General features: G+C 46.8%; 8 protein-coding genes across 14 annotated transcripts; 1 reads left to right on the forward strand and 7 right to left on the reverse strand.

Annotated features, from left to right (window-relative positions):
• Nucleotides 1-52: 52 nt before the first annotated feature.
• LOC108031094 (phosphoglycerate mutase 2) lies at nucleotides 53-3,146 on the reverse strand. 4 transcript variants are annotated; one of them, XM_050888979.1, is made up of 4 exons: nucleotides 3,128-3,146; nucleotides 1,226-1,338; nucleotides 663-1,157; nucleotides 53-393 (listed from the first exon to the last, which is right to left on the reverse strand). In XM_050888979.1, exons 1-4 carry the CDS (start codon nucleotides 3,133-3,135, stop codon nucleotides 230-232), a joined length of 780 nt encoding a protein of 259 aa, XP_050744936.1. In that variant the 5' UTR covers nucleotides 3,136-3,146; the 3' UTR covers nucleotides 53-229. The 4 variants fall into 4 exon arrangements, with proteins under 4 accessions (XP_050744936.1, XP_016959790.1, XP_050744937.1 ...); XM_017104301.3 differs by lacking the exon at nucleotides 3,128-3,146 and adding an exon at nucleotides 2,712-3,034; XM_050888980.1 differs by lacking the exon at nucleotides 3,128-3,146 and adding an exon at nucleotides 2,707-3,034.
• Nucleotides 3,147-4,501: 1,355 nt separating this feature from the next.
• LOC108031768 (carbonic anhydrase 15) lies at nucleotides 4,502-6,575 on the forward strand. Its single transcript, XM_017105475.3, has 4 exons — nucleotides 4,502-4,772; nucleotides 5,536-5,733; nucleotides 5,790-6,052; nucleotides 6,131-6,575. The coding sequence occupies exons 1-4, from the start codon at nucleotides 4,709-4,711 to the stop codon at nucleotides 6,515-6,517; spliced, it is 912 nt and encodes a 303-aa protein (XP_016960964.1). The 5' UTR covers nucleotides 4,502-4,708; the 3' UTR covers nucleotides 6,518-6,575.
• LOC108031767 (E3 ubiquitin-protein ligase lubel) lies at nucleotides 6,521-11,147 on the reverse strand. The gene is made up of 6 exons (XM_017105474.3): nucleotides 10,966-11,147; nucleotides 10,730-10,904; nucleotides 10,089-10,668; nucleotides 9,873-10,026; nucleotides 9,719-9,811; nucleotides 6,521-9,661 (listed from the first exon to the last, which is right to left on the reverse strand). Exons 1-6 carry the CDS (start codon nucleotides 11,007-11,009, stop codon nucleotides 6,664-6,666), a joined length of 4,044 nt encoding a protein of 1,347 aa, XP_016960963.1. The 5' UTR covers nucleotides 11,010-11,147; the 3' UTR covers nucleotides 6,521-6,663.
• On the reverse strand, nucleotides 11,076-11,910 carry LOC108031769 (uncharacterized). Its single transcript, XM_017105476.3, has 2 exons — nucleotides 11,692-11,910; nucleotides 11,076-11,634 (listed from the first exon to the last, which is right to left on the reverse strand). The coding sequence occupies exons 1-2, from the start codon at nucleotides 11,788-11,790 to the stop codon at nucleotides 11,194-11,196; spliced, it is 540 nt and encodes a 179-aa protein (XP_016960965.1). The 5' UTR covers nucleotides 11,791-11,910; the 3' UTR covers nucleotides 11,076-11,193.
• Nucleotides 11,911-12,012: 102 nt separating this feature from the next.
• LOC108031007 (protein suppressor of variegation 3-7) lies at nucleotides 12,013-13,237 on the reverse strand. 2 transcript variants are annotated; one of them, XM_017104207.3, is made up of 2 exons: nucleotides 13,078-13,237; nucleotides 12,013-13,021 (listed from the first exon to the last, which is right to left on the reverse strand). In XM_017104207.3, the coding sequence occupies exons 1-2, from the start codon at nucleotides 13,110-13,112 to the stop codon at nucleotides 12,139-12,141; spliced, it is 918 nt and encodes a 305-aa protein (XP_016959696.1). In that variant the 5' UTR covers nucleotides 13,113-13,237; the 3' UTR covers nucleotides 12,013-12,138. The 2 variants fall into 2 exon arrangements, with proteins under 2 accessions (XP_016959696.1, XP_043950352.2); XM_044094417.2 differs by having other exon boundaries at nucleotides 12,013-13,017; nucleotides 13,078-13,197.
• A 393-nt stretch (nucleotides 13,238-13,630) lies between these two features.
• Nucleotides 13,631-17,641, reverse strand: LOC108032081 (uncharacterized). Its single transcript, XM_017105905.3, has 7 exons — nucleotides 16,362-17,641; nucleotides 15,651-16,300; nucleotides 15,412-15,597; nucleotides 14,766-15,341; nucleotides 14,180-14,701; nucleotides 13,951-14,121; nucleotides 13,631-13,896 (listed from the first exon to the last, which is right to left on the reverse strand). Exons 1-7 carry the CDS (start codon nucleotides 17,529-17,531, stop codon nucleotides 13,743-13,745), a joined length of 3,429 nt encoding a protein of 1,142 aa, XP_016961394.1. The 5' UTR covers nucleotides 17,532-17,641; the 3' UTR covers nucleotides 13,631-13,742.
• Nucleotides 17,642-17,798: 157 nt separating this feature from the next.
• LOC108031090 (pyruvate kinase) lies at nucleotides 17,799-20,238 on the reverse strand. Its single transcript, XM_017104297.2, has 2 exons — nucleotides 20,098-20,238; nucleotides 17,799-20,045 (listed from the first exon to the last, which is right to left on the reverse strand). Exon 2 carries the CDS (start codon nucleotides 19,872-19,874, stop codon nucleotides 17,853-17,855), a length of 2,022 nt encoding a protein of 673 aa, XP_016959786.1. The 5' UTR covers nucleotides 19,875-20,045; nucleotides 20,098-20,238; the 3' UTR covers nucleotides 17,799-17,852.
• A 172-nt stretch (nucleotides 20,239-20,410) lies between these two features.
• LOC108031608 (pyruvate kinase) lies at nucleotides 20,411-25,924 on the reverse strand. Of its 3 annotated transcripts, none has more exons than XM_017105197.3 (4): nucleotides 25,761-25,924; nucleotides 20,973-22,362; nucleotides 20,754-20,910; nucleotides 20,411-20,687 (listed from the first exon to the last, which is right to left on the reverse strand). In XM_017105197.3, exons 2-4 carry the CDS (start codon nucleotides 22,339-22,341, stop codon nucleotides 20,675-20,677), a joined length of 1,539 nt encoding a protein of 512 aa, XP_016960686.1. In that variant the 5' UTR covers nucleotides 22,342-22,362; nucleotides 25,761-25,924; the 3' UTR covers nucleotides 20,411-20,674. The 3 variants fall into 3 exon arrangements, with proteins under 3 accessions (XP_016960686.1, XP_016960684.1, XP_016960685.1); XM_017105195.3 differs by lacking the exon at nucleotides 25,761-25,924 and adding an exon at nucleotides 23,641-23,914; XM_017105196.3 differs by lacking the exons at nucleotides 20,411-20,687; nucleotides 25,761-25,924 and adding an exon at nucleotides 23,641-23,916 and having other exon boundaries at nucleotides 20,750-20,910.
• Between the last annotated feature and the right edge of the window lie 660 nt (nucleotides 25,925-26,584).

Genomic DNA, 26,584 nt, shown 5'->3' on the forward strand with positions numbered 1-26,584 from the left:
TATATCGCTTAATACAAAAGAAAGCTTCGTTTAAAAGAAATCCTTTCCATAATTTATGTCTTGTATAAATTGTATATTTTTGGCGGAAAATATCAGACAAGTTAGACAAATAAATAAATGTTATAATCCTAAACAGCAGAGCTCCTTAGACTTCCAGCAGCGAAGGCAAACAACTTCTCCGCAGGGCTCAAGTATGTAAATCCCATAAAAGTCGAGGACTGTTCCTCAGTCAGTCGCCAATGGCTGCCACCTGGGCGGTTTTCCGCCGGATATACTCCTGATCTCCCAGGTTTATGGCGCCGCTCACCAAGCCTCCCGTGTTTAAGTCGAACTCGTAGACGCGTGGCACGCAGTTAGGAATGTTGACCTTTTCGATGGCCTCGTTGGAGATTCCTGTGGAGATAAGGAGGACGATTTAAAACAATATTAAATAATATAAATCTGAATTGGTTGCGGTTAAGATGATATATTTATAGAGAGATGAGGTCTATTGCTTGGGGAGGTTAAGTTTAGTTTTTGTCTATCTATCGCCCAGCATAAAAGCTTTTGTCTATTTTGGGAATAAGTCAGAACAAATTGAAGAGGTCTACAAAAATCGTAGCAAAGAGAGTGGAAGAATAGGTTTTGACTTTTTATGGTTTCTCTGTTTATAGATGACTCACCCTCGATGTGCTGGACAAGGGCGCGCGCCACAGTGCCATGGACGCACATCAGAACCCGGGAGCCCTTGAGCACCTCCCGCTTGACCTCCTTCCAGACGGGCTTCACCCGGTCGACGCACATGTGTAGGGACTCGGCGAGGGGGAACTCGCCGGGTGGGACGTCGTCGAAGATGGGATTGCTGCAGATGGTGTAGTAGTAGCGGTTGCTCTCCTCAATGGGCGGCGGCACACAGTCGTATCCTCGTCGCCAGGCCTGCACCTGCTCCTCCCCGTAGCGATCGGCAACCTTCCGCTTCCGGTAGCCCGTGAGGTCTCCGTAGTGGCGTTCGCACAGCCGCCAATCCTCCTTTATGGGCACATAGGCACAGTTGAGCTTGCAGAGAATCAGCTCGGCAGTCTGTCGCGATCTACTTAGAACGGATGAGTAGACCACGTCGAATTCCAGCTGGGACTGGGCCAGCGCAGGAATCGCCACTGTCAGAGCCTCCTGGATTCCTAATGTTAAAGAGTTAATGGTTTTATATGAACCAGATATCACTGAAGTATTTATAGTTGAATCTCACCGAATTCACTCAACGGCGCATCATGCCACCCACAGAACTTATTCTCTATGTTGAAGTCGCTTTCGCCGTGCCGCAAAACCACCAAGCGATTTGTCTTCGTCATAAATTGGGAGCTGAAAATAGGAAGAGATAATAAGGTTAGGTCAAAATTCAAATATCTAAGTATTTGTGGAAATATGTACAGTTGAACTTTTGTAAGTAGGACGTCCTAAATTTCAAGTCGCTATATAGAAGACATTATAAAAGTTCATAAAAGGTTTGAGTTTAGGAAGTTACACTAAACATGATAATTTCTGAATGATATTATTTTACATGTTGATGTTATTATTAATATTATTCGCCACCTCAACGATGATGCCAAATGAAGTTATAAGAAACATATTGACTAAGTAATGCTGCCTGTAATTTCCAGGGACTTAAAACTTTGGAACGAAGTGATCGCGTTCACTTATGCGAGTGTAAAGTAAAAGGGTAAACACGTAATGCAATTGGATCACAGTTTTGCTACTGGTGGTACATGTTGTTGATGTTAGGTGCTTCACGGGTTTTCCGGGCATTCGAATGCAGTGGCACTCGGTGCTTGGCTTTGGCTTTGCCCTTATCTGGCCTCGCTGCTTTGGTTTATCCACCATAAAGTTTAGTGCGGGGCTTAGCCGCCCGATTAGCCGGGGGTGAACTGCAATCTGGAGAGGAACATATACCTCATGGCTGCCGGCGGATGTCGTTTCGCGGATGATAAGGGTGAAGGTACAGATACACTCGTGCGCATACAACTGCCGAGCGCCGGGGACTGGAGACTGGAGAATTCGAACGTGTGCTCACCTCGACACCGTCCGGATGCGATTGAAGCGCGGTCCAGCGGCGGACTCCCCGCGAAGCCCCGACGAAAAAAAAAAACAGAATAGGAGACAAAATCCGACATCCGACGAAAACACCGCGCATTCCGCACATATTTTTGGCTAGTGTATCTGATAGATACAAAGCGCGGCAAAAAAGCGCGCGGCTCGGCCAACATGACGAGACAAAAACAAAATATAATTCGCATTATCTGATTCTGATGTCCAGACGGCAGCATAATCACACGAACACACCCCCACGAAGCTGGCCCATTCATTCACACAGATACTATTTGCTGGCTTGGCGTCGTTTTCGGCTTTGGTGTTTTGCTCGCCTCGTTCTCGCTCGAATCTCAATTCTCAATCCCAATCTCCGCTCTGTCTCGCAGTGGCTCTCACCCTGTGATTCTCCTCCGGATTCCCCACCTATATCGGCCAGGTACCCTCCAGCTTGGAAATGGAGATACCAGATACTTCCTAGACGTAAACAACGCCCCCGCACCTTCGCATACTTACGCCTGGATTTCGCGCATTGTTGTTCCCTTTGGAATCTTTCGCGTATCTTTATCGTATCTTTTTTGTATCTTTTTGTGTTTTCTGATATTCGCGTGTGTTTACGTTGATCTGGTGTGCTTTTATATATACGTTACAGTTTGGTCTTCAAGAACTTGAAGAAAACCATGGTCTTCCTGGTGCAGCTGCAGCCACCGCGTTCCTGTATCTTTCGGATGCCAATTCGCACTAAGCCCGATTCTTATTGGCAAACAATTTTATCGCGGCGCAGTTGTTTTCTTCTTATGTTGTTTTTTTTGTTGCGGCTGCGGCGGATATTTAATTGTTTTGTTTTCCTCTCGCTGCCGCCAAACAGCTGATTCGCTGGGTTTTACGCTCAATTTCGAATCGACTGGGGAAAATCAATAATAATAACAACATTAACTGAAATTTTTTACTTGTTTTTGTTGTCTGAGTTAAAACGAACTGTTTACATTCCCGTCAACTGGACTGCTAAATAGCAAACGAATGCACATTAAGCGTTTTTCAAGTGGTGTTTTGGTCCAAGTCTTACCCAAACATCCCATAGTTACTTGTTGCTTTGGTAGAAAAAACTATGGAGAATCTGGCACATCGAATAAACCTTTTTGTCAACAATAAGTTTTCGTTTCTAGCATCTCCACTTTATTGTTGACATATAGAAAAAAACTCTATAATTTGTTTATTTGACCTTAGTTACACTCTTAGTTACTCATTTAAATCTACCAAACGAAAATGCAAAAAACTTTTGTCTCTTTTAGCCAAAAGATTCTGCCACGCGCGATTTGCAACTCTGTATTTAATTTTAGCTGATTTGTTGAACAAACTCACCTGAAAGCTGTTTCAAGTTCGTATTGTAAAAGTAAAAATTATACAAGCCATGTTCTATATTTCGATTGTGTGATACATCTGGGAAATAATGAAAACTCTTTGCGTTCCGCAGCTGCAACAGAGGTTCAACTGAGAACTGGATCTCAAGAGTCTGCAGTCTGGCTGCCTTTCTAAGCCAAGCTCGAAATTAACATATACATAATTCAAGGACCAACAAGAAGCCTAAAATGTGACTTGTGCATGTATGTGACGAGAGGATGTCATAAGCAGAGATCAAAATAAACATGATTTATGGGTGATATGAAATAAGGCATGTTAACTATGTTACAAAAAAGTATTATTGCGGGGTATATCATTAATTATTTAATTATAATTGTCTTTTAAAATAAAAATGTTGGAGTGAGTTAAAATAAATAATATAACACCAAGTACCTTTGGTCTTACATCTTCTCTTTCCTATTCTAAATAACAATACGTATCCCGCACTCAGGTTAAAAAAAAAAAAAAATAGTATTAAGATAATACAAGTAAAGTAAGCGCTGTGTTCCAATTTTTTTACCTTTATTCAGCCAAAAATATATAAAATTACAATCAAAATATTTATTATATTTCAAATTTTTTATTTGTACTTATCAAATGTTTTGTATATACCCTTATAAGCAACTCCTGGATCCGCCACTGTTAAACAGAAAAAAATTGATCTATATGACAGCATTAGAGGATATCTTAAATCTTAAAATTACGACAAAAGTTTTTAATAACCCAACTAATCTTTCTTGTCAATTACATCAGCAGAAAGGAACAAGCTTTTTCCCTTCAACCTAAATATGTGAAATGTTTCATTTGTTTGTATATTTAGACATATTTTTTATAAGCAGGATGATATATTGGGGAAGGAGCAGCAAAACCTAGATAATGGACGACTGACTGCACAAGTTATGTCAAAGAATTTCAATTTGTGTAATCTTTTTTGTCCCTATCGAACCCCGTTTTTCAATTATAGCTTGCAATCTTGGGGTAATGGCGCCCGAACTCCAGTGCCGGGTACGACGACTTCGAGTCGAGATTACCATCATAGCTGCTCCGTCGAGCGTTTGACAATGTTGCTCTACCAGTGACGGAAGCCAAGACCCCGCAGACTGGGCCCTTTGGTATAAAGGTTTTGGCCTAAGCCGATCGTGGCTCAGTCTGCAGAGACGCGTGCGTGGCTAGCTTTGCTCTTCGGTCAGGGGTTACGGCGTGCTTCGAATTTGGTCTAGGTTTATAGCGGGTGATCAGGTGGAAAATGCATTTTCCGGCTTTTGACGACTTCTATCAGCGCATTCTGCTTCTCTTGCCGTTCGCCGCAAGTGAGTACCGAAATGCAAACCAGTGAGCTGTGTCGCATCCGAAGAACACAATACGGCAGTGGATCTCCTTGATATTGAGACACCCCAGACATCCATCAATGGATCGAATAGGCCCAGTCTCCAGACCCAGTACCCCAGATTTTGAGACATTTTGAGGTGAAACGCCGCCTGTTACGCATGCCTCATGCTCATAGGAGAATTTATGAGCCATCTCCTCCAGCCAAACCGCCGAATGTCACACTCGACGCCCATAAAACTGTCTCATCGCGGTTCATCTAATGGATAGCAAACAACCCGGTGGCTTGTAAATAATAACAATAATTAAATTTGCATCCACAAATGCCCCATGAAAGCCAATGAGCGCGTCAATTTCGGGGGCGGAGTAGATGTCGAAGTACCATCCATTGTTATAAGACCGGCGTGTGCGATCCGTCGTTTGGAACAATGTAAACAAAAGGAGGTTTCCATGGTCCGGACCCGAAATCAAGCAATTATGCTACGCTTAGACATAACCGTAGGCTCTGCGATACCGCTGAAATTGCGGAGACGTTTTTGGAAATTGGCAAGTGCAGAAATTGCTTCAACGGCCTTCCTAATGGTTTGCAAAGTGACCAGCCCTTTGGGATCTGGAGATTACACAAGAAATATAAATATAATGGAAAATTCATGGTGTATCCCAAAATCACCAGATCTAATTATAATTTACATGCCTTTGACGTTTGATTTAGAAAGTTATTTTTGTATTTATTTAAATATTTTTCAGATTTTAGGTCCAATGACTTCGATTACAAAGCGCCAGCGAGGTGGCAGGACAACTTCCCTCAGTGTGGCGGTTCAGATCAGTCGCCAATTGCCATCAGCAAACGCAAAGCAATACCTCTCAGCTTGCCCCCACTGGTATTTGGGGTATACGATGAGTTTTTTGATGACCTAGTAACCATGACAAATAATGGACACACGGGTATTTATAAGGATTGCCTTTCACCGCAATGGAAAACTAATACATTCTGCTTATAGTTGAGTTTAAGGTTCCGGCGACCGTCTACGGCGTGAGACCCTATATTACCGGGGGTCTGATGCAAGACTGCTACGAGGCTGAGGGTGTGCACTTCCATTGGGGGTCTCCGGAGAGCAAGGGATCGGAGCATGTGCTCAACGGCCGCCGATTTGATCTGGAGATGCACATGGTCCATCGGAACACCAAGTATCTGACTCTTGAAGAAGCATTGAACAAAAGCGACGGAGTGACCGTATTGGCTGTGCTCTTTAAGGTTGTGAGGGTAAGTGAAGATTACAACTAATTACAACTACATTTCAGATTCAGATATACTGGTACTGTGCGACCCATTCTGTTTCAGGCGGGTCCCACGTTCTACCAGCCCGGACTTCATGAAGTCTTTAGTTCCCTGCTCCATTTGGGAAACTTCAACAGCAGCTACACGGTGCAGGAGCGGATCACCCTGGGGTCGCTGCTGGGAAACCTGGACAGAGGCAATTTCTTCACGTACAAGGGTTCCCTAACCACACCACCCTGCTCTCCGGTGGTGCAATGGCATGTGTTCGGCGAGGTGCTGCCCATCTCGCACCAGGAACTGCCCAAGTTCTGGCAGCTCCGCGACAACCTGGGTCGCCCGCTGCAAAAGAACTTCCGGCCACTACAGTCGCAGGAAAACAGGCTGGTCTTCCATCGACAACCTTTTGTGCCGGTGCAGACGGAGCAGCTGCAAGAACTGATCTGGTTGTAGCCATAAGATGAGACGTAACACCCTTTATTTGTATAAAAATTAAAGTATTCTATATTCATTAGAGCTGCTTGTGCCTGCATCAGGGGAATCGAGACGCCGAGCTAGGGTTCGTCAAATCTTTGCATCCTTAGCTGCTTAACCAGCGACTAGTCCCTCCTTCGCTGGGCCAGGTAGGTGGCCAGCAGTCCCAACTGGAGGGCGCAAATGATCTTTGTAAACGTGGGTGTGCGTGGCATTCCCGAGGGAATCTTCAACCAGGGTCGCGGGATGGGCTGTCCCTGGCTGGGTAGTGCGCCAAACTGTTTCGCCTGAATGGTGGCCACCAAGGAGGTGCGATTCTGCCTCTGACTTGCGGGCATGGGGTACCACTTCACCGTCGAAACAAAGTGTTCCCCCATCGGTCTGACGCTCATCGTGTGGAACTCATGATCCCGTCCATCGAAGGGTGGCCGTGGCACGCGCATTCGTGGATTGATAGGGGGATGAAAGGGCGCCGTCACCACCACCTTGCGACGCTGGTGGCCCAGTCCTTGGGACTCCCCCGCTCTTTCATTTTCGTGGCTGGTGTCCATCGGCGGCCTCGAGTCTAGATCTGGCTGCCCCCTGAAGGGGTTTTCGCCCCTGTAGCTGACCCGACGGTCCTGACCCTTTCGCATAACGCTGATCTTTTTGCCCATTCTTTCCAGCTGGGCCTTCTGGTTTTCTATATTTTTCCGTTGCTTTTCAGTTGTTCCCGTAGTCTTACGTTGTTCTGCAGGAGTGCCTTCTCCAGGTGGTTTACCAGAGTCACTTTTGTGACTTATTTTCTGTGGCCGGCTGTTTGTAGGTGAAGTTTCCCCTTTGAGTTTTGGTGGCGGTGTAGAAGCATCCTTTACCACCGGCTCAATTACGGGCTCTATTTTGGATACCTTCTTAGACTCCGGGACCTTCTGGTCCTTAACTGACATCTCAGGGACCTCCTGGTCAGCAACTGACATCTCAGGCTGAGAGACTTCATCCATGTGCTCAAATTTGATGGGATGAGGCTGCTGCTCCTTGGGCGAGGGCGGTTTGGTTTGAGGCGACGGTGGAGGAATAGATCGGGGCTGATTCTGGAACTGTGGAGTGCCCTCGCGGATGTGGGACTGTTTGTTGGGCAAAGGCATCGGCAATGGCACTGCGGGAATTTGGGAGGGAGTGGGATTTCCAGGCTGCTCAGTGATTTTCTTAGCAGCTTCGGGATCGAAGTCCTCACCGGACAGGGTTTCTTTGGACTCATCACCCCGGCTAGCCGACATTATGTCCAAATCATGCTGCAAGGCTTCATTAAGTTGATGTGTAAGATTTTGCAGCTTATCCTGGTCGGATTTGCTGAGAGTTTCATTTATTTCGTTGGTGGAAAATTCGGTCATGCGCTCTTCGGATTCGATCCCCTCATTGTTTTTTAACCAATCCCACTCATGGGTACCAGACTCACCAGCTTTGTTTTCGCTATAGTAGCGAAACTTTGCATCGTCCACCTTGTTCAACAGACTCTGGTCCTCAGCTCCGCTGACCTGTTTCTCAGCTCGTACTTGAATGAGTTCTGCATTCTGGTTGCTACTCATATCCTGCAATCTGTCTTCATGCTCGATCGGGAGCCTGGAGTTTTCTTCCCAAGCTGCGGGGTCTTCCAGTTCTGCTGAGGAGTATAAATTATCTTTTTCTCGTCGCATTAGCTTTTGCCACTCGAGCAGCTCCTCCAGCTCCATGTTCTCTTTAGTGTAAGTACGGTTTTTCTTTTCTATGGCTGGCTCCTCGTCCAAATCAAAATCGTGTTCGTCCTGCAGCTTCATATCAACATGCTTTTCGGCCTCCAAATGCTCTTCGGATTCATTGAACATAAGAGCTTTAAGGTTTTCAGTATTTGATCTCAATTTGTACTGATGTTTACCTGTTGTTTCTTCTAGAAGTGACTCTTCATCAGCGTTTTTACCTATAAATTCGGATTCATCCAATGGACTTTTAAGTTGAGATGTTTCTTCCTCCATTTGGCTTTTTAGTTCTGAAGTTTCCTCATCCATTTGGCTTTTCAGTTCTGAAGATTCCTCATCCATCTGGATTTTCAGTTCTGAAGATTCCTCATCCATTTGGCTTTTCAGTTTTGACGATTCCATTTCCTTTTTAGGTTCAAGGGCTTCCTCTTCCATTTGGCTATTCAGTTGAGAAGGTTCCTCCTCCATTTCATTATTTATGTGAACAGTTTCCTCGAATATTTGAGAAGATTCCTCCTCTGTTTGGCTTTTTAGTTGGGAAGTTTCCGTCACCTTTTCTGTTTTTGCTTCAGAGGTTTCCTCATCCATTGTGCCTTTCAATTGAGAAGCTTCCTCCTCTCCTTGGCTTTTCATTTGGAAAGCTTCCTCCTTTAGTTGACTGCTAGCGATTAGATTTTCCATTTTTTCTTTATCACCGAGAGCTTGAATAGTTTGCCTAATTGATTTTATTAGATTTTCCTGAGCTTTAAAATTAGCCGCTTCTTGTTCGTCGATTTTAGATTTCAAATTAGCCATTTCTAAAAGTTTGGAGGGATTTGGTTTCGCATCATCCATTGGCTTGCTATTTTTATTTAACGGATTCAGTGGCTCAGATTCGGAACTCAGGTCAAGGACATCAGGCGTATCTGGACCTCTGGTGGCCATGTGATCAGAGGAAGAGTTTATGAAGTTTCCCTGACCCATCCTGCCATTATCACTCTCTTGGCCTGCAACCAATCGGGGTGATATTAAAGACCCCGTTTGGTTTCTAAATTCGTCTCTGTCCTCCTCCAGCAAGAGCCGCACATGCCGTTCGCCCTCTTCGATGTCCATATTGAAGGCCACCTGCACATTCCCTTCTCGGATGTCATTATGAAGCCGGGCAGCTTGCACACTCAGTTGTCTGGGGAGCTGTTCGATCTCATCCTGTGACGCCATTTGTCGGCGATCAGTTTCTTCGACGTCGTAATCGTTAACTTCCGTCCAGTCTTCCGTCACCTTTAAGTGCTTTAAATTCTCATTTCCGGCCTCCGCCAATACCTTATCTAAGGCGGTCCTCAGTTTGGGAAGGGTGTCAGCTACCTGACCTAGCACTTGGTCCACATTTGGCTCACCCTTCTCATGGATAAGTAATTGCGATATCGACGAATTGCTGTTTAAAGAATAAGGATGGCTTAAGATTATCTTGGACAAGGCGTGAGTACTATACCTCAAATCTGGGTGATTTCGCAGTGCTTCCACCAGAAGGTCCGGCGAAGCTTCATTTTGGCAAATGAGATGAATGGCCGTAAAAAGCGGAAATCTGTATGTTTAAAAGGAATTTTTCGTATATGTATGTTTCAACTTATACTGTTTTGACATACTCGTGTTGCATTAGCTCCCTCTCCAACAATACATTTACATCACTGGCCACCTTGGGTCCTAGTATCCTGCGACCTTTGTGTAGGTAGGCTTCTATTTCCTCGATAGTTTTCCCCGAGGTAATCAAACTCTTTGCGAAGGTGGCGTTTTTATCGACTATAGAGGATGGTAAATAATGTTTAAAACGAATATATTACATTTCCTAGCATTGTACGCACCATAGCTCGAAGCCACAGAGTTCGTCACACCGCAGCTCTCGTAGAATGTCGACATTTTGGCGGACGGGAAGAACGTCTTGATAAACCGCATCATCTCCTTAATGCCCAGATGGATGGCGGCCACCCGAGCGTTCTCGCCCAGTCGCAGCCCATCGACGAACCCTGCTCCCAGGGCAATGACGTCCGTCAGCGTTCCACAGAGCTCCACTCCATCAACATCATTAACAGAAATAACTCGGCAGTTGTTGGTTTGCAGGACGGCAGTCAGCAACTTGGCATGAGCATCATCGTTGCAACCGATGGTAACCTCGCACAACTTCCCTTGAGCCATTTCCATGGCACTATGAGCGGACATCATCGAGTAGCACGGAATGCCAAGTCGCTCGCTGATGGTGTGCGACACGAGACCAATCTCCGCACCACGGACGCGTACCATGCCTTTGGTCATGGACACGGCAAAGGCCGACTCCTTCAGATTTCCGGAGAGGATGTTGCAGTAGGATTTGACGAACTCATGTGGCGTGGAAAATATCAGGATATCTGCATTCTGGGCAGCTTCCAAGAGATCATTAACAGCGACCTAAAAAGTATTTTCATTTCATTCTGTTTCGCATTGCAGAACCAAAAGATAGTGCCCTCACCAGGTTTTTGGGAAGCTTGATCCCAGGCAGATACTTGACATTCTCATGACGACTGTTGATGATCTCCGATAGGACGCTGTTCCGAATCATCTCATCGTAGACATACATGTGCACCCGGCTGTCGAAGTCTCCCTTCAAGACATTGTTGCTCACGGCGGCTGCAATGGCCGAGCCCCTGAAAAATGCAATCCCGGTTGAGTTAGATGAGGGTACAGCTTGGCAGTTGGAGAACCTACCAGCCCTCGGCGCCAATGATGCATACTTTCAGCTTTCCGTCCATCGATCCAACTTTAAATCAACGTATTAAACAATTTAGGGCCGAAACACGACCAAATGACCGCCTGTGTGTTTACTAAATGTAGAACGCTTTAAATTTTATTGTGAATTTTGATAGTCCAGAGTAAGATGACGTCCAAATGTGAAGTGACTGTATGAGATGAGTTAAGGCAAACACCCAACCTACTTTACGAGCATGGACGAAACTCGTAGACGATCCCAGTTGCACCATCCACCCTGGGTTGCGTCTGCATTTGGCGCTCCTGCTGGGCTTCCATTTCCGAGATGGCGCGAATCTCGAACTCAGTGATGATCTGGGAGATGCGGCTCTTGGCTTCAGCGGCCAGTTTCGGTGGCAAGCCTTTGACACTGATGCAGGCGCTTTCAAAGAAGAGGTCGTAGCTGTTTCTCTGGGGAGCAGGAGGATTAGGTGGTGCTGCATCAGGCGAAGTGGATGTCTCTCGCTGCGAGGACAGTTTTTGGAAGTAGGCTCCCAGAACCTCTCGATCCCGACCGATGCTCTGGAGCAGTTCCTGGCGGTTCTGGGGGATCGGCATCGAGTAGGCTAGCTGATTTCTCCTTGGTGATATGGTGATGCTATTGGTGAGTAGCGATTTTGTCCTCCCGCACTGCAAACGCATGTGATGTTAATCCTCGTAAATTATGTGGACATTTTCCAGCCTTACCTTCATATAATCCTCCTTTTTGACGTATGCAGTCTCCTCCTGCTCGTTTTCCTCGTTTTTGGTGGTCCTCTTCTTATACAATTTCGGCCGGATCCACATGCTAATGTGTTTAATATCTATCAAGCCCTTTAAGGCTATAAACTTCTCTATTTAGTAAAATTTAATACATAATTCAACTAAATGCAGTCTCGCTTTGTAGATGGAAGCCGATGACCTGATGTTTTGCCTATCGATAATCAGATGGGTTCGATTACCTTCCTCCTTTTTGAAAAAGAATTTTAAAAAAGAAATAAGATTTCTTCAAATGTTTTATATTTATGTTTTTATTTAGCTTAATATAAAGGTAACGCTTGTAGTATGATTTATTTTTTTACAGAAAATACACTTGGTATTTAAATAATGTATTTAATTATGTACAAAAATCAGTCATAAGACTGATTGACTCGCTCAACTTATTCCGCTAAAACTAGGCTGCTGCATCGCCTCCTTGGGACTGTTCTCGCTGAGGCCGCGCAGCTCCAGTTCGCAGATCAGTTGCGACACCCGCATCTTGGCCTCGGCCACCAACTTAGGGGACAGAGCCTTTACACTGGAACTGACACTCTCAAAAAATAGGTCGATATGGTTCTTCTCCTTGGGCGGCGGTGTTTGATTCAGTGCTCTTTGGCTGCCCATCAGCTCGCGGAAGGAGTCCATCAGCTCGTTCTTGTCCTGATGAATCTGCATGAGTAACTTGAGGCCCTCTTGGTTGGAGGCGACGGAGGAGGACTCACTCCGTCTAGGCAGGCTGGATGAGAGTTCAGCCCCCTTTGTGGGGGCCTCCGTCTCCGAAAGAAGCTCTTGCTTAGGCACCGTTACCTGCTCGATGGCTGAAGAGGGGGAGTTAGGCTCTGCAAGGATAACCATGGGCACAGCATCTTCCGGAGTGGGCTTTAGGCCCGGGCTTTCCACCCGCGGCTCCTCCTCCACTTCTTTCTCCCGCTGCATGGCCGACTTCCGCTGGTGATAGTACTTGCTGCGCTTCTGGCGGATCTTGAACTCCTGGACCACAGCCCCCTCGCCCTTGGTGAGCAGGGCCTGCAGGTTGCGCTTGTGCTTGGTGGTCCGCTCGTGGCGCACGAGGTGGCAGCGATTGCTGTCCATGGCGCACTGGCAGGCGCGACAGAAGGGCTTGCTGGGATCCTCGGCCGCACGTCGCAGCCACGGCTCGAAGATCTTGAGCCACTTCTCGCAGAACTTCTGGTTGTACTTGGGCTTGGGGGACCTGTGCTCCTTCTCCCTCTTGGAGGATTGCTTGATGGTCCTGTGCACCTTCACCTTGGCCGCCTTCCTAAAAAAGTTGATTTTAGTAAGAACTAGAGTTCCCTCTAAGTTTAGGGTGCTCACCATTCCGAATCGGAGGTGTTTTCTGAGAAGCTCATGGTTGTTTCGTGAAATTGTTATTTGTTGTACTATGTTTTTTTTAACTTTATTTGTTTTTAAATCATCTTTTGCTGTTGGTCTCAATAACACTGCCGCTTTTGCCATGTACTTGTGGTTTATTTGCATACCCGTTACTTTTGAATTAATAGGGTATATTGGGCTCGTCGTAAAGTATATAGCAGGTGAAAACCTTTCTGGCCTTAAGAAGTGCATATTTGTCAGCCATGCCCACTTTAACGCCTATAATTCTAAAAACGGCTTAGCACAATTTGTAATATTGTAATTATCTATAATTATAGTTATTATAAGTATTTAAATAAATTAATCTACGGTATCTAATACTCTAGGCCAACGACTATCAGCTGTTCGAGCCGAAAATCGACAACAAATCAGTTTATCGATAACAACAAGCCGCAAATTATCAACTATTTCAAATATTAATATTGTATTATTTAACTTGATGGACTTTTAAAATGATAGTACGCAATTATATTTACAAAAGAATGGTTTTTAATAATTTATTAAAATTTTAGAGTTTATTATTTTATACTGCTTTAACAGTAAGGTACATATGTACAAAGTTTCATAAGGCAATCTTGGATTATAGTATCGGGCGCCAACAAATGGGACTACTCCTTGGTCAAGTGCTGCTTGCAATACTCCCAAATAAAAAGTGATCCAGTCACATGCACATTTAAGGAGCGCACCAAGCCAAACTGTGGGATTTCAACGGCGTAGTCCAAGAATCCAATGAGGTCCGCTGGTATTCCGTGCTTTTCGTGCCTGAGAGATAGGATGTTATAAATTTCGAAATAATAAGCCAAGTTAACTAGTTACCCCAACAACAGAATGCTCTTTTTGGGAAATTTGAAGTCGACAAAGTTTGTGCTGTGTGCAGTTTGCTCGGCTCCAACGATTTTGTAGCCCTCCATTTGTTTTTCTAGTAGGAATTCAGCCAGAGTTTCCGGTTTAACCTCCACTATGTTTAAAGTTTTCTCCGCAGTCATGCTAAAGTATTAAGTTTAAATGCGATATGTTGTATAGTTCGATTGGCGTTTATACATACCTCAAATTGGTAAAATCGCTTTTTTCCGCCTGTGATTTCAGACCCAATATCAGGGTCTTAACGCCCAGCACTTCACAAGTGCGCGCCAGTCCACCCAAATTCGGTAATTTGTCTATCAGGGAAGCCACCACAATGAGCTCGCGGTTATCAGGCGCTTTGCCCGCATCGACAAAGTCACTCTCCGGGTATATATCTCCAACCGGATTCATTTTTCTCTGTACATTTCCGTTGGAAGCCCCCAAAGGCGACGACAGCTCTGGTGTCAGTCCCGACTTTTTCACTTTAAACGCCTCGCGAGCGCGTTCAAGTTTTACTCGAAAGGCGTATCGACAGCTGACGAAACTAATGTTTTCATCAAATGGTGCATTCGTCATCCAGAGAATCGCACCAGACTGGGATGTGGGACACTCTAAGCATAGCTCGGGTAACAAAAGTCGAGCTTCGCCTTGAAACTCATCCAACTTGTCGCCCAACGTGGCCTCGATTGACTTCTTTAACGCATTAGCAAATGGCATTTGCATGCTGTAGATAAATACCTATTATTAAAAAATAATTTTACAATGATGGCATATAGAAAACACATTACCTGCTTTCTTCGCACTGAGTACAAATACGATACAAAACCAGCTGGGCCAGCAGACGGGTCTGAAAATTGGCTCCCATTGTTAGAGGCAAGAGGACGTCAACGATTGTGGTTAGTTGTTCTTCCTTAAGACTTTCCCAGCGCGACAAGCAGTATATGTGTACTACAGAGACAAGCGACATTTGTTGGCTGGGCTTCAGAGTTGAGAGCAGCTTTAATTGCTCCAATAAAGGACCAATGCTGGGCAACATTTTGGATACAAGGTACTCGTACATAAAGCTAATGTTGGGCTGATCGCTGGGACACAGGACGGCCTCCCACAACTCATCCGACCATTTCCACCTGTCGCTTAGGTCAAGCAGAGCTGTTGCAATTCTTATTTTCGTTCTGTGCTCCTTGCAGTTGGCAAAGTAACGAGGTTTTTTTCTGGATAATTCGGTATTCATTCTCAGCAAATCGTCACAGATACAGCTAACATCCAAGCCGCTGCTGTTCTTTGCGTAAGAAATAAATTGCAATCGAGACATGGCTTCTGGATCCTGACGTTGGCCAAAGGTTAGCTCAAAAGCGCGTTCTATGCTAGGAAATTAATATTATTGTTGTAAGTGGTGGTTTGTTAAGAAAGTAATATAAGTATTAACTCCCTTACCGAGCATCGCCAGTAGTGGTTTCTCCTTCCAGCAATTTTTTTAGAACAAACGAAGGCGGAGCTTTAATATACTCTTCACAGTTCATGGTGCCCAAAAGGAAAGTGTTTCTTTGCAAAACATCCACTACGCATTCCTCATACTCTTCTGCACCAAGATTGTCAACCGCATACTTTAGAATGTCTTGCCTAATAAATATTTTGAATATACGAAATGCAAAAACTTGGCTCTTGTTACTTACGCTTCTCGAGGCTTAAACTTCCCAACCCGCGAAATCAAAGCGGGCAACAATTTCTCATCTTCTAGTGGTTGGTTGTGCGAAGTCAAGCTGTTTGTCAAGGTGGAAAATGTAGCTTCAGTGCCCTGATCCAAGAGTTCCAAGGGTTTAAGGTTCAACTCCGCCAACTTGCTCCACGTTGAAAGGTTAATCCTCACAAAGAGATCCACGCAGTGCTCGCGCACAAAGGACTTCTCCTCTCTGGTCTGGCAATCTAAGCGATCTAAAAGGTGCCGCTGCATCTCCTCCAGACTCACACCACTCTCAAGCAATGATGTATCTACGCAATAGACAGAGCGGTAGAAATCCAAATATTCCTCGGGCCTATCCAGGTCCCTGTGTAGAAATATGGGTAAAAGACGCCACCAACCGTGTTTGGCTTTCGGCACTGTCCGTAGTCTTTTTAAAAACGCAACGAACACTTCGTACTTGTAGTCCATTTGAGAGACAAGTTCGCAGCAACGAGTGTTGAAATTAGCAATATGTTCCTCTAAATCGGTGCATTTTTCGATCTTGTCTATTAGCCGATAATGCTCTTCAAATCGGTCGATTGTGTTGTACAAAGACTCAATGAACAGCAGGTAGTCGCCCAAAGACAGACTTTCTATTGTGTGCTGGAAAAGGCAACCAAAAAAAATCATTTAATGATAAAAATTATATGGCAGTTCAACTTACACTTAACGAAAAGATGACATATTTAATAGCAGCGCCACGCAAAACGGTATTTTGAAGGACGCGAATGCGGGCGCATAGCTGGAATAACAGATCCTTGGACACCACCGGCAACTGCGTTAGCTCCCAGCCCATCAGCCAATGGAGCAGGGGTACACAATGCCACGGAACTGCAACCAGGGCCTCCAGCAAAAGTTCTGCCGGGTATTCCGCCATGAAACCATTTATTTGCTCCTGAGTGAGGCAGTCGGCCACCTCCGGATTGTAAAGCTGCGTTCGATTGGTGGCCGCCAGGAATTCTGTCAACAGACTGAAGCGGGATAGCCGAGCCAAGCTGAAATGTGACAGGAAGTACTTCAAGGTCCAACGCAGGACTAGGATGTTGTTGTCGCCCAAGAGCCGTATGCACAGAATCCTTAGCCAGCCGAGCCAATCCTCACTCAAGTCGTTAGACATCAATCCCAAGCGCGGCAGAAGCGTGCTCAAAGTGGGCAGCACCAGGTGCGACTGCTGCTCCTCCAGGTTCTCCATGATGCCCACATAGGCGCTCCACTGAATTTCGCTGCACTGAACGGCGGTCCGCACTTCCTCGATCTCTTTCAACTTGTGCATGAGAAAATAGGCCGATCGACGATCCTCGCGCACCTCAGACTGCAGAAGGTTCTGGGTCACTGCCAGCAGCTCCTGGGCGCAATCCTTACCCAGGTTGTTGATAAAATCATCGAAAAGGTGGACCAAGATCTGGCCCGCATGAGGCTGGTGCTCAATGCTCTGGCTGAGCGACCAGAGCTGCTGCAGCACGAACTTGGCTTCGATGCGCGGGAACTTCCTCACGTGGAGCTGCACGCAGACCAGCAAGTTGGCCAAAAGTTGCCGCCGGCTGACTGAATCCTCCCGGTTGTCAGCAATCACCACAGAGACCAGTTTGTGGAACACCTTCGGGCCGAAGCGTACGTTCCACTTGCTGTTCGTCTGCAACAGGTTGTGGATGCACTGCAGCACCCGCTTCAGGGCCAACTCGTTGTCCTTGTGCATTACGACCAGATCGTAAAGCATGTCGTCCAGTTCGGCGATCTCGCCCAGCAAATTCTGGTTCTGAATGTAGGTCTCCACGGCCTGGACAACCGCGTGGGTTGCCGTCGCCGTGGTAGCTTTTGTCGTCGGCACTGACATGGTACTAGCTCCTCCTGGTGATAGCCGAGTTGTAACTTATTTAGCATTAATGTTTCACAACTTGAGGAAATTCAACGTGATTTGTTTACATGGCGTGGCGCAATTCGATAGGCAACCTATCCATGAACCTATCGATTGTGCATTTTGAATTGGGATTCGCGGGCAATTTATCGATTGAGTGGAGTGCCTTGTGTTGGTGGCCAGGTGGGCGAAGAAGCGCATCTTCAGTGGATGCCTAACACAAGCCCTTGATTAAAAAAAAAATCATTTTAAAATATTATTAATTTACTTTATTTACAGAATTTATTAAGTCCTTTAAACCTATTTTTTGCATTTGCTCGAGTCGTCAGGTTCCGAGAGAGACTCCTTCAGCTTTTTGCATACCGATTTCAAAACCTCTTCCTGCGCCATTTTCTTGCAGAGCTCGGCTTCCCTTTTCTGCTTTCTTTTGGCCGCGACCTGCTTCCATTTCTTCTCAATTTCTGCCAATTTCTTTTCGTGCTCCTGCTTTCTGCACCTTTCAGCCTGTTCCTTCTTCTTTCTTTGCTCGCAAATCTGCTTGCAGGTCATGAGTTCCGCCTCCCTTTTCTCGTCCTCCTTTGCACGCTTGGCCTCCTCGGCAGCTTCTAACTTGGCCAACTCGTCTTCCTTCTTGCAATCCTCAGACTCCTGTTCCTGAGCTAGTTTGCAGCACTTTTCGGATTCTTCCCTCCGCTTCCGCTCTTTCTCCATCTGCATGCATTTCGCAATCTCATCGTCTTCCTTGGGACACTCTTTCTTCGGGCACGCCGCTGGCTGTTGCTTCTTCTTGCACTTCTCCGCCTCGAACATTTTCCGGCACTTCTCCGCCTGCTTGTGCTTCTCGCAGGCCTCCTTTTCAGCCCGCTCCTTGCAGCGCTGCTCCTGGGCCAGCTTCCGGCATCGCTCCTCCTGATCCCGCTCCTCCTTGGTCTGCTGCCGGATGGTGAAGAGCCGGAAGGTGATCTTCTCCGCCGACATGGCATTGACCAATACCACCGATCCCTTTTGGCCCGGCTCAAGGATGTCCATCTTGCCCATCAGCTTCAGGCCCGACTGCATGATGCGTCGAAAGTTCAGGCTCCCCATGACCATCTCCTCGACGAGCAGTGGGTAAACGCCCCGGAAGAGCAGGGACTGGGCCGCCTCGGACTGGCATCCCGTGAGCATCACAATGGGACACGGCGGCCTCATGTGGCTGACCATCTGGGCCACCATGGCGCACGGACTGGCCACCACGATGGCCCGGGCCTGACCCACCGTGGCCGCCTCCGCGATGGCTGTGGTCACGGCGGAAATGTGATCGGCGGCACTCGTCCGGATTTCCCTCTTGAGGCTGTTCTGCAGGTTCTCGTACCACAAGACCGCCTCGACCTTGGCACAGATCTTGGCCATGGTCACGACGCACTCGACCGGATACTTGCCCTTAGCGGTCTCACCGGACAACATTACGGCGTCACATCCGTCGAAGATCGCATTGGCCACATCCGAGGCTTCGGCACGTGTGGGTCGTGGCTTGGCCGTCATCGACTCCATCATCTGGGTGGCGCAAATCACGGGCTTGCCGACCTTGTTGCACTTGGCCACGATGCATTTCTGGGCCAGCGGAACATCCTCGGTTGGGATCTCAATGCCCATATCACCTCGGGCCACCATTATGCCGTCCGATTCTCGGATAATTTCATCTATGTTGATTAGCCCCTGATGATTTTCGATCTTGGAGATGACCTTAATGTTTTCACCCGCAGGTCCGAGGGCCTGGCGAATTTCTTTCAGCGCCTTTCCATCGCGGACGAACGACGCAAAGACCATGTCCACCTTCTGCTCCGCGCCGAACTTGAGGTCCTGCTTGTCCTTCTCGGTTACCCCGGGCAGATCCACCGCAATGCCCGGCAAATTGATTCCCTTGCGAGAGCCAAGTTTGCCACCGTTTTCCACCTGGCAGACCACCTCGTCCCCCTTGGATTCCTTAACCAAAAGTGCAATTAGTCCGTCGTCCACAAAGATTCGATTCCCCGGTTTCGCAAGCTCGGGTAACCGCTGGTAGTCCACGTATATGTTCTCCTTGGTGCACTTATCGGCCAGTTCCTTCTTGGTGCTCAAAGTGACCTTGTCCCCGGGCTTCAGCTCGACCTCAGCGGTATCACTGCCACCGGCCATCTTGCCCGTCCGAATCTCCGGACCCTTGGTATCCAGAGCAATGGCCACGGTCCTGGGCAGACCGGTTTGCTCCACGTACATGGCCATGGCCTTGCGGGCCGCCTGAATCGTCTGGCAGTGGTACTCGTGGGTGCCGTGAGAGAAGTTCATACGCACTACCCGCATCCCCGCTCGGATGAGCTCCAGGAGCACTTCCGGACAGTTGGATGAGGGCCCAATGGTGCATATGATGCCGCTGAGGGGCACGCTCAGAGCAGGTGCCTGGTACTGCAGCCGCGACTGGTAGTCCAACTGGGAGGCAAAGGGTCCGCGGTCCAGCCGGAACTTCGGCGGTTCCTAGCGGAGATTGGTTAGTAGTTGCCCTAGGACCTAGCCACCCACCACTCACCTTCTTCTTTTTGCAATTGCTCCCATAGCAGCGATACCTAAGGCTCGACAGGGAACATACAGGCGGTTTTGCCCTTTGGCAAACGATTCTTGCGTACGGATGAATTTTGAGGAATTTTTGAGAAACCAAAACCAAAAGAGTCTAATATGTTATTTGTCAAAGCGTAAAAAGTCATACATTTTCTAAGAACTGAACGAGTGAGCTTAAAACTTATGACCCATGCAGAGCAATCCCTTAGTTTGCCAGCACAATTCTCAAACAATAAATTAAACAAGATAATATGAAAGTCCTTGCTAACAAAATTCCACTCAAGTTTCCATACATACATAAATACAGTGATGACTTTATTATACTTTTCGAAGAAATCTATATTATTCAACAATGGTATATTATATTTGTGTGTCTGTTTGAGGCCCGGGCCGGCCTTCGGCGCTTCTGACAGCGGGTCTAGCAGCCTCCTGCAGTTTCCAATATTCCGAATATTGTGTAATTAATAAATTAACTTGGTTATTAAGAGTAATCAACGCGACGCCCGCGGCAGCTGCGACGGTTCCAGGTACTTCCTGAGCGATACAATTTATTCGACGGTGCTGAAAGGGACAATAAGTTGGATTAATAAGAGATTTCTAAGGGTTCATAGTAAAACAGAAACTTACACAATGCGGATGGTGTTGGTGAAGCCGGAGCCCTGCTTCCAGCCGGTAACCACAACGACGGAATCGCCGGTCTTGATGAAGCCGTTCTTCTTGCCCACCTGCAGGCCGAACTGGACGCGCACATCGACGTCCTTCAGCCAGTCATTAAGAGCGGGTTCTGCGAGCACAAGACAAGATAGAATAGAAAGATTGCATCTCTTGGGATGGCGGAAGACTCACCCTTGTAGATGAGTGGCACCAGGCCACGGTAGAGATGGGCCTGACGGGCGGTCTGGGGGAAACGGGTGACCGCGATGATGGGGCAGCGTGGGCGGTACTTGCTCACCTGGAAGGCCGACTTGCCGCTGGTGGTGATCACCACGATGGCGGCGGCCTTGGCCTTCGTGGCGGCCTCGACGGCAGCGATGGCAGCGGCGTGAGAAGCATCGATGGTGGTGGCGCCGCGCACCAGGTCGTTGAAGAGGTTCTGGTGCCAGAGGGCGGCCTCAGCCTCCTTGCAGGTCTTGGCCATGGTCAGGACGCACTCCAGCGGGTACTCGCCCTTGGCGGTCTCACCCGACAACATGACGCAATCGGCGCCATCGAGCACGGCGTTGGCCACATCGGAGATCTCAGCGCGAGTGGGGCGTGGCTTCTTCACCATGGACTCCAACATCTGGGTGGCGCAGATCACAGGCTTGCCAGCCTTGTTGCAACGGGCGATCATGGCCTTCTGGGCGAGGAAGACCTTCTCGGCGGGGATCTCAATACCCAGGTCTCCACGGGCCACCATGATACCGTCACCGGCCTCGATGATCTCGTCCAGGTTGTGCATACCCTGCTGGTTCTCGATCTTGGAAATGATCTTGATGTTCTTGCCCTTCTCGCCGAGAACCTTGCGGATTTCGGTCAGAGCGGCGGCGTTACGGATGAACGAGGCAAAGACCATGTCCACCTCCTGCTCCACGCCGAACAGCAGATCGCTCTTGTCCTTCTCAGAGACGGCGGGCAGATCGACGGGCACGCCGGGCAGGTTCACGCCCTTGCGGGATCCCAGGGAGCCACCGTTCTCCACCTCGCAGGTGATGGTGTCCTTGGACACCTCACGCACAATCAGGGAGATCAGACCGTCATCGACGAACACCCGGTTGCCGGGCTTCACCACGTTGACAATGTTCTCGTAGTCCACGTAGACCACCTCCAGGGAGCCCTTCTCCAGGAACTCCTTGTTGGTGGACAGCTTGATCTTCTCGCCCTTCTTCAGCTCGATTTCGGCGGTGCCGCTGCCTCCGATCAGACCAGTGCGGATCTCGGGTCCCTTGGTGTCCAGGGCAATGGCCACGGGGTGCTCGTAGCCCAGCTTAGCCGAGTAGTTCTTCACCGCCTGACGCACATTGGCCACGGTGGCGGCGTGGTACTCGTGCGATCCGTGCGAGAAGTTCATGCGAGCGATGTTCATGCCGGTGGCCATCATCTTCTCCAGCATCTCCACGCTGCTGGAGGCCGGTCCGATGGTGCACACGATTCCGGACAGGCGGACATGGGGCACAGGCGAGTCGAACTGCAGACGGCACATGTGCTCCAGTTGGGTATCAGCTCCGGCGGCCATGTTTTGCGGTACTTCGTTGGGCTGGAAGATCAGAAAAGTGATACTACATTGTTTGGTGAATTCGCATTAAAATCGGGTATAGGGGGAATTGTTTAAACATTATTTTTATAAATTTTATGTGCAAATTAATCGGAATTATTCAATTTGAGGCTAAATTAATTTACACAATTGGCATTGTTCCATTTTAAAATGGTTTAAACTTTTTTAAGTTGGTTTATCGAAGACAATTCCAAGTCTGTAAACAACTGCTTTAAGTTTCGCAATCCTTGTCTTTAGATATCGGCACAAGTGACTATTTACACAAGTAGTCAGCAGTCTTTCCATAGCAACAAAAACCAATCTATTTCACAATTCCAGTTTTTGCCGAAATAACGAGTTCCCTGAAATCTAAATCAACCCCTTGTGCAATATTGTAAGGAAATTATGAAACACAATTAGGGCCCGAAAACGTGGAGTAGTGGTTATAACCCTTACGCTTTTTTACGAATAGGCATCGATAATGTTTTTATCGACCAAATTAAGTTTTACTGCCAGCTTATAAATAGAAGCGACTAGGCAGCACAGCTACATAGGTTTTCCCAAATGCTGGCCCAACCAATCGATTTTTTCTAAACGCTGTGACCATAAATATTGTATATATGTATATAGGGTAGTTCAAATAAATCAATATCGTACTAATTAATATCAACACGAACTAATATGATAACGCTTGGCCCTGATATTCCATTATGATTTTGTTCTATGGCATGTAAAAAAGCCACTGATAAAATCAAATAGGACAAAATGGAACGCTTCTAACCCATTAGAAATCACCCTTTGACTACCCTTTTAACTCGAAGTCTAATAAATCGAATATTTTAATAAAATAATAGGTCTTTTTTAAGCATGATCTAAAAAACAATGATATTCCTTCAATGTTTATACTATATCTATTTTCTATACCCGGAATCTGTCGCTCTGAATATGCTGATGTAAACAAAGTGAGGCTACTTGAAGTGCTTGAGTGGGTGGCTGTGGGAGGACCCAGAGAGAGGGCCGTAGAAAGGCCGAGCAGGGGAGAGAGTGGACGAGAGAAAGCAGCATGCGGAAGAAAAGTGCGCAGCGACGTCGTCGTCGGCATCGCTGCACCGCCGAAGGTCAGTTCTGCCGACCGCGACCGACAGAATTTTCGCAGTTGCAGTTGCATAATTCTCGTTTTCCCCCAGAGACTCTGACATCGTGGAGACCCGCCTGCCAACTGATTATGTATATCTTTATGGACCAGTTCGGGTGAGTTCCAGACCCGTGACACTGGCGTACCTTCAGCTGCGGGGCCTCGTCGTAGATGGTTACGTTCACCATTTTGTTGGCTACCAAAGGGGCAGTACGCAACCAACGGGGATCGCACTTGCAGTCAAGATTGGTCCGGGGATATGGACGCCTGTGCCTTCCAGCTGCACTCACAACACCACGCACAACACACACAGGGCCGCGGCTAGCCGAGTTGAGTATCTTGGCTATGTATCTTCCAAGTTCGAGCCGAAAATCCGGATATATCAGAAGTCGGACGCGGCGAGGACGAGGCAGAAAGTTAGACTGCCGCACAGATTTTTTGGCAAGCGGAAAATTTCCCGAGCCGCGGCAAAAGCGCTCAGAATGTCGGTAGCCCGAAAAGAAGAGAGCAGAGGCGCAGAAGCCCCGAGAGCCGCAAGAGAGTTTGGGCCCGAAGAGGCGGAGACGGACGCAACAGGCCACCCCTAAAGAGCCAACTTTCGCGAGAAGCTAGCAGGAAGGGTGTATCCCAGGGTATACTCGACCGTAGACTTGAAATCCCAGATACTCAGTTGATGAGGCCTAGGGCAGTGGTGTAAAAAGCCAATTCCAATTAAGAGGAACTATGAGTATTGTGTCAATGGTTTCTTTGTTATGATATATTTCCTCAAAATAATTGTGATATTTGCGATTTTGTATTTCAACTTTTAGCTTTTATTAGAATTGTAAAGGAAATCTTTATAAATGTTAAATATATCATTATATGAAAAAAATTTAAGAAATTATAAAAATGTTAATTATACTTAGAAGGAAGGAAAAGGAAAAACATTGGTAAAAAATTTTCCTATAATACCCTAAATCTTTTCGAGGAGCGGATGCTAAAAGTTTCGCAAATAAAAAAAAAAAATTTAGGCAAAATAATTTCAATTAAATCAGGATCCCAACACACCCCAACTCCTTTCGAGCAGGGGATGCAATAAGTACAACCAAAGAGTGCGAAACATCTGAGAAATTAATATTTTCACGGATAAAATGTAGAATTAATGCCTCTAAATAAATTCGAGAAGATCGGGATACCCCAGAACCCAACATCCTCTAACTCCCTTCGAGCAGGGGATGCAAAAAGTCTATCCAAGAGCGCGGAGCTTCGGAGTTAACTGGCGCAAAGCTCGTTGCTAGGCCAGCCGCAGCCGGCAATCGGAGGGTTCAACGAATCATCGAGTGTTATTAATTTTTAAAATATGTGCAGTCAGATGAGCACGTGATGATGGTGTGTGCGAGGTAAACAAAAACCGATCACCAGCTGTGGGATCCCTTATCAGCTGTCAAAAAACGTGAAGGAGCCCACTGTCCCACTTCCACCTACGTTTCCACTGGCGCTGACCTTGACAAGTTAATCTCGCCCCAAAAGCAGCTCCGTCTCGCTCGCACCGCCATTATGCAAGTGCGTGAGCAGTTCAATAGCTTTTCTTTTATCTGCCTCCCTTTTCGCCCATCGAGAGCAGCATGCGCAAAAAGCGTGCCGCAAGAGCTTTCTAACGCGCAGCTTTCGTCGCCGGGAAAACGCAAGAGAAAAGTTCTGAAAGTGAAAGTGCTTTTCCAGAGCTCACCGTTAGGTGAATATGTAATATGTGTTATGTATGTGGGGAATTTAACCTTGAACTTGTACTGGAAAGGACGTTGGCATCGTTACGTTTCAAGCTCGGCCTACAACAACAATTGCTTATCACTGAGACACCCGGCGCAGACGAAATTTATGCGAAATTACTCATCAAGAGCCGTCGTCACAGGGAATTAGCCAATTGCGATAGTGGAAGTTTACAGCAGTTCGAGATTGTTATTGCTGCATTGTTCCAGTGGCGTGTTCTACAGGGTGTGATTGCCCTGGTGTGGGGCTTTCTACTTGAAGCGCGCTCGTATGGAATGACTTCTATTTCACCTTTACACATTCCGCTAACGAGGCACTCTGCGACTGTGTGGGTGTGCGAATTCAGCTCGCCGGCGGTTGTGTGAGTGGGTCTCCGCGGCGGCAAACTCAGTTCAACATAATGCGGAGAAATTGCTTGCATCATCAACAACAAAGGGATTTGCCGCTGATTTCAAGGCTCTTAAATGGGATGATGGAGGCACCTTCGGTTGAGGTCACCCCCAGATGGTCTGATAATTACCTGCTTTTCGAACAGTAAAGGTGAACTCGCGGAGAGATGTATTTGCTCTTCCTGTTTTGGAATTAGTTAATCGACTTAAATGCACAGGCAGCGAACACTCCAATCAGAACCAATCAGAAACAGTGCGTCCGGCGATTTAAAGCAATAGAGGTGGAGAGCATCGACGCTTTCTACAATACCAGGGCTACTCACAAAAAAGCTTTTCAACCGCCGAACGATACTTTTTCAGTATTTTTATACCCCTGCAGAGGGTATAATGATTTCAGCCAGAAGTTTGCAACGCAGTGAAGGACGTATCCGACCCCATAAAGTTTATACGCTCTTGATCAGAATTACAAGACGTCCGTCTGTCCGTTGATTTTTTCAATATCACTAATATCAGAATCCTTGAAATGTAACATGGTGTTACTAACGTTGATTGTTTCTTATAACTGCGAGGGTATACTAATTTCGACCTGCCCATCTTACTCCTTTTTTGTTGGGTTTGACGTAAGCAAACGTAAGCAACCGTAAGTGTCACTGTTAAATTTTATTTTGTATTAATTTTAATTCAACTGTTATAGTAGGTATTAATACTTTATTTACAAATCTTACATCGTCCCTTCTTAAGACGTTATCCCAAATTCGGATCAACCAAATAAAATCCAGGTCGCTTCTTAGTTTTTCGTCCTTTATAACTAATGCTGTAACAACAGCTAGCTCCAGCATTCGTTTATATTCTTTTAGGACGAGCAATATCCATTTTGCTTAAAATTTTTTACGGATATAGCGCGGATCAAGAAAAAATGATCTGAAAATATTATTTGTTAAGTGGAGTACACTAC

The sequence above is a fragment of the Drosophila biarmipes genome, chromosome 3R (assembly GCF_025231255.1).
Source record: "Drosophila biarmipes strain raj3 chromosome 3R, RU_DBia_V1.1, whole genome shotgun sequence".
In the NCBI taxonomy this organism is placed as follows: Eukaryota; Metazoa; Arthropoda; class Insecta; order Diptera; family Drosophilidae; genus Drosophila; species Drosophila biarmipes.

Bases quoted from the DNA above. Each gene is read 5' to 3' on its own strand.
- LOC108031090 (XM_017104297.2), bottom strand. From the start codon at position 19,874: ATGCGGGTAGTGCGTATGAACTTCTCTCACGGCACCCACGAGTACCAC.
- LOC108031007 (XM_017104207.3), bottom strand. From the start codon at position 13,112: ATGAGCTTCTCAGAAAACACCTCCGATTCGGAATG. The intron at 13,022-13,077 runs GTGAGCACCCTA...CAACTTTTTTAG, and splicing joins AACACCTCCGATTCGGAATG to GAAGGCGGCCAAGGTGAAGG.
- LOC108031768 (XM_017105475.3), top strand. From the start codon at position 4,709: ATGCATTTTCCGGCTTTTGACGACTTCTATCAGCGCATTCTGCTTCTC. The intron at 4,773-5,535 runs GTGAGTACCGAA...AATATTTTTCAG, and splicing joins TCTCTTGCCGTTCGCCGCAA to ATTTTAGGTCCAATGACTTC. The intron at 6,053-6,130 runs GTAAGTGAAGAT...ATTCTGTTTCAG, and splicing joins TGCTCTTTAAGGTTGTGAGG to GCGGGTCCCACGTTCTACCA.
- LOC108031769 (XM_017105476.3), bottom strand. From the start codon at position 11,790: ATGTGGATCCGGCCGAAATTGTATAAGAAGAGGACCACCAAAAACGAG. The intron at 11,635-11,691 runs GTAAGGCTGGAA...ATGCGTTTGCAG, and splicing joins AAAAGGAGGATTATATGAAG to TGCGGGAGGACAAAATCGCT.
- LOC108031094 (XM_017104301.3), bottom strand. From the start codon at position 2,743: ATGGTTTTCTTCAAGTTCTTGAAGACCAAACT. The intron at 1,339-2,711 runs GTAACGTATATA...TCCTATTTTCAG, and splicing joins AAGTTCTTGAAGACCAAACT to CTCCCAATTTATGACGAAGA. The intron at 1,158-1,225 runs GTGAGATTCAAC...CTTTAACATTAG, and splicing joins TGCGCCGTTGAGTGAATTCG to GAATCCAGGAGGCTCTGACA.
- LOC108031608 (XM_017105195.3), bottom strand. From the start codon at position 23,682: ATGGTGAACGTAACCATCTACGACGAGGCCCCGCAGCTGAAG. The intron at 22,363-23,640 runs GTACGCCAGTGT...CTGATCTTCCAG, and splicing joins ACGAGGCCCCGCAGCTGAAG to CCCAACGAAGTACCGCAAAA. The intron at 20,911-20,972 runs GTGAGTCTTCCG...TTGTGCTCGCAG, and splicing joins GGTGCCACTCATCTACAAGG to AACCCGCTCTTAATGACTGG.
- LOC108032081 (XM_017105905.3), bottom strand. From the start codon at position 17,531: ATGTCAGTGCCGACGACAAAAGCTACCACGGCGACGGCAACCCACGCG. The intron at 15,342-15,411 runs GTAAGGGAGTTA...TTAATTTCCTAG, and splicing joins ACCACTACTGGCGATGCTCG to CATAGAACGCGCTTTTGAGC. The intron at 14,122-14,179 runs GTATGTATAAAC...TTAATACTTTAG, and splicing joins AGCGATTTTACCAATTTGAG to CATGACTGCGGAGAAAACTT.
- LOC108031767 (XM_017105474.3), bottom strand. From the start codon at position 11,009: ATGGACGGAAAGCTGAAAGTATGCATCATTGGCGCCGAGGGCTG. The intron at 10,669-10,729 runs GTGAGGGCACTA...AATACTTTTTAG, and splicing joins TCAAGCTTCCCAAAAACCTG to GTCGCTGTTAATGATCTCTT. The intron at 9,662-9,718 runs GTATAGTACTCA...TTCTTTAAACAG, and splicing joins CGAAATCACCCAGATTTGAG to CAATTCGTCGATATCGCAAT.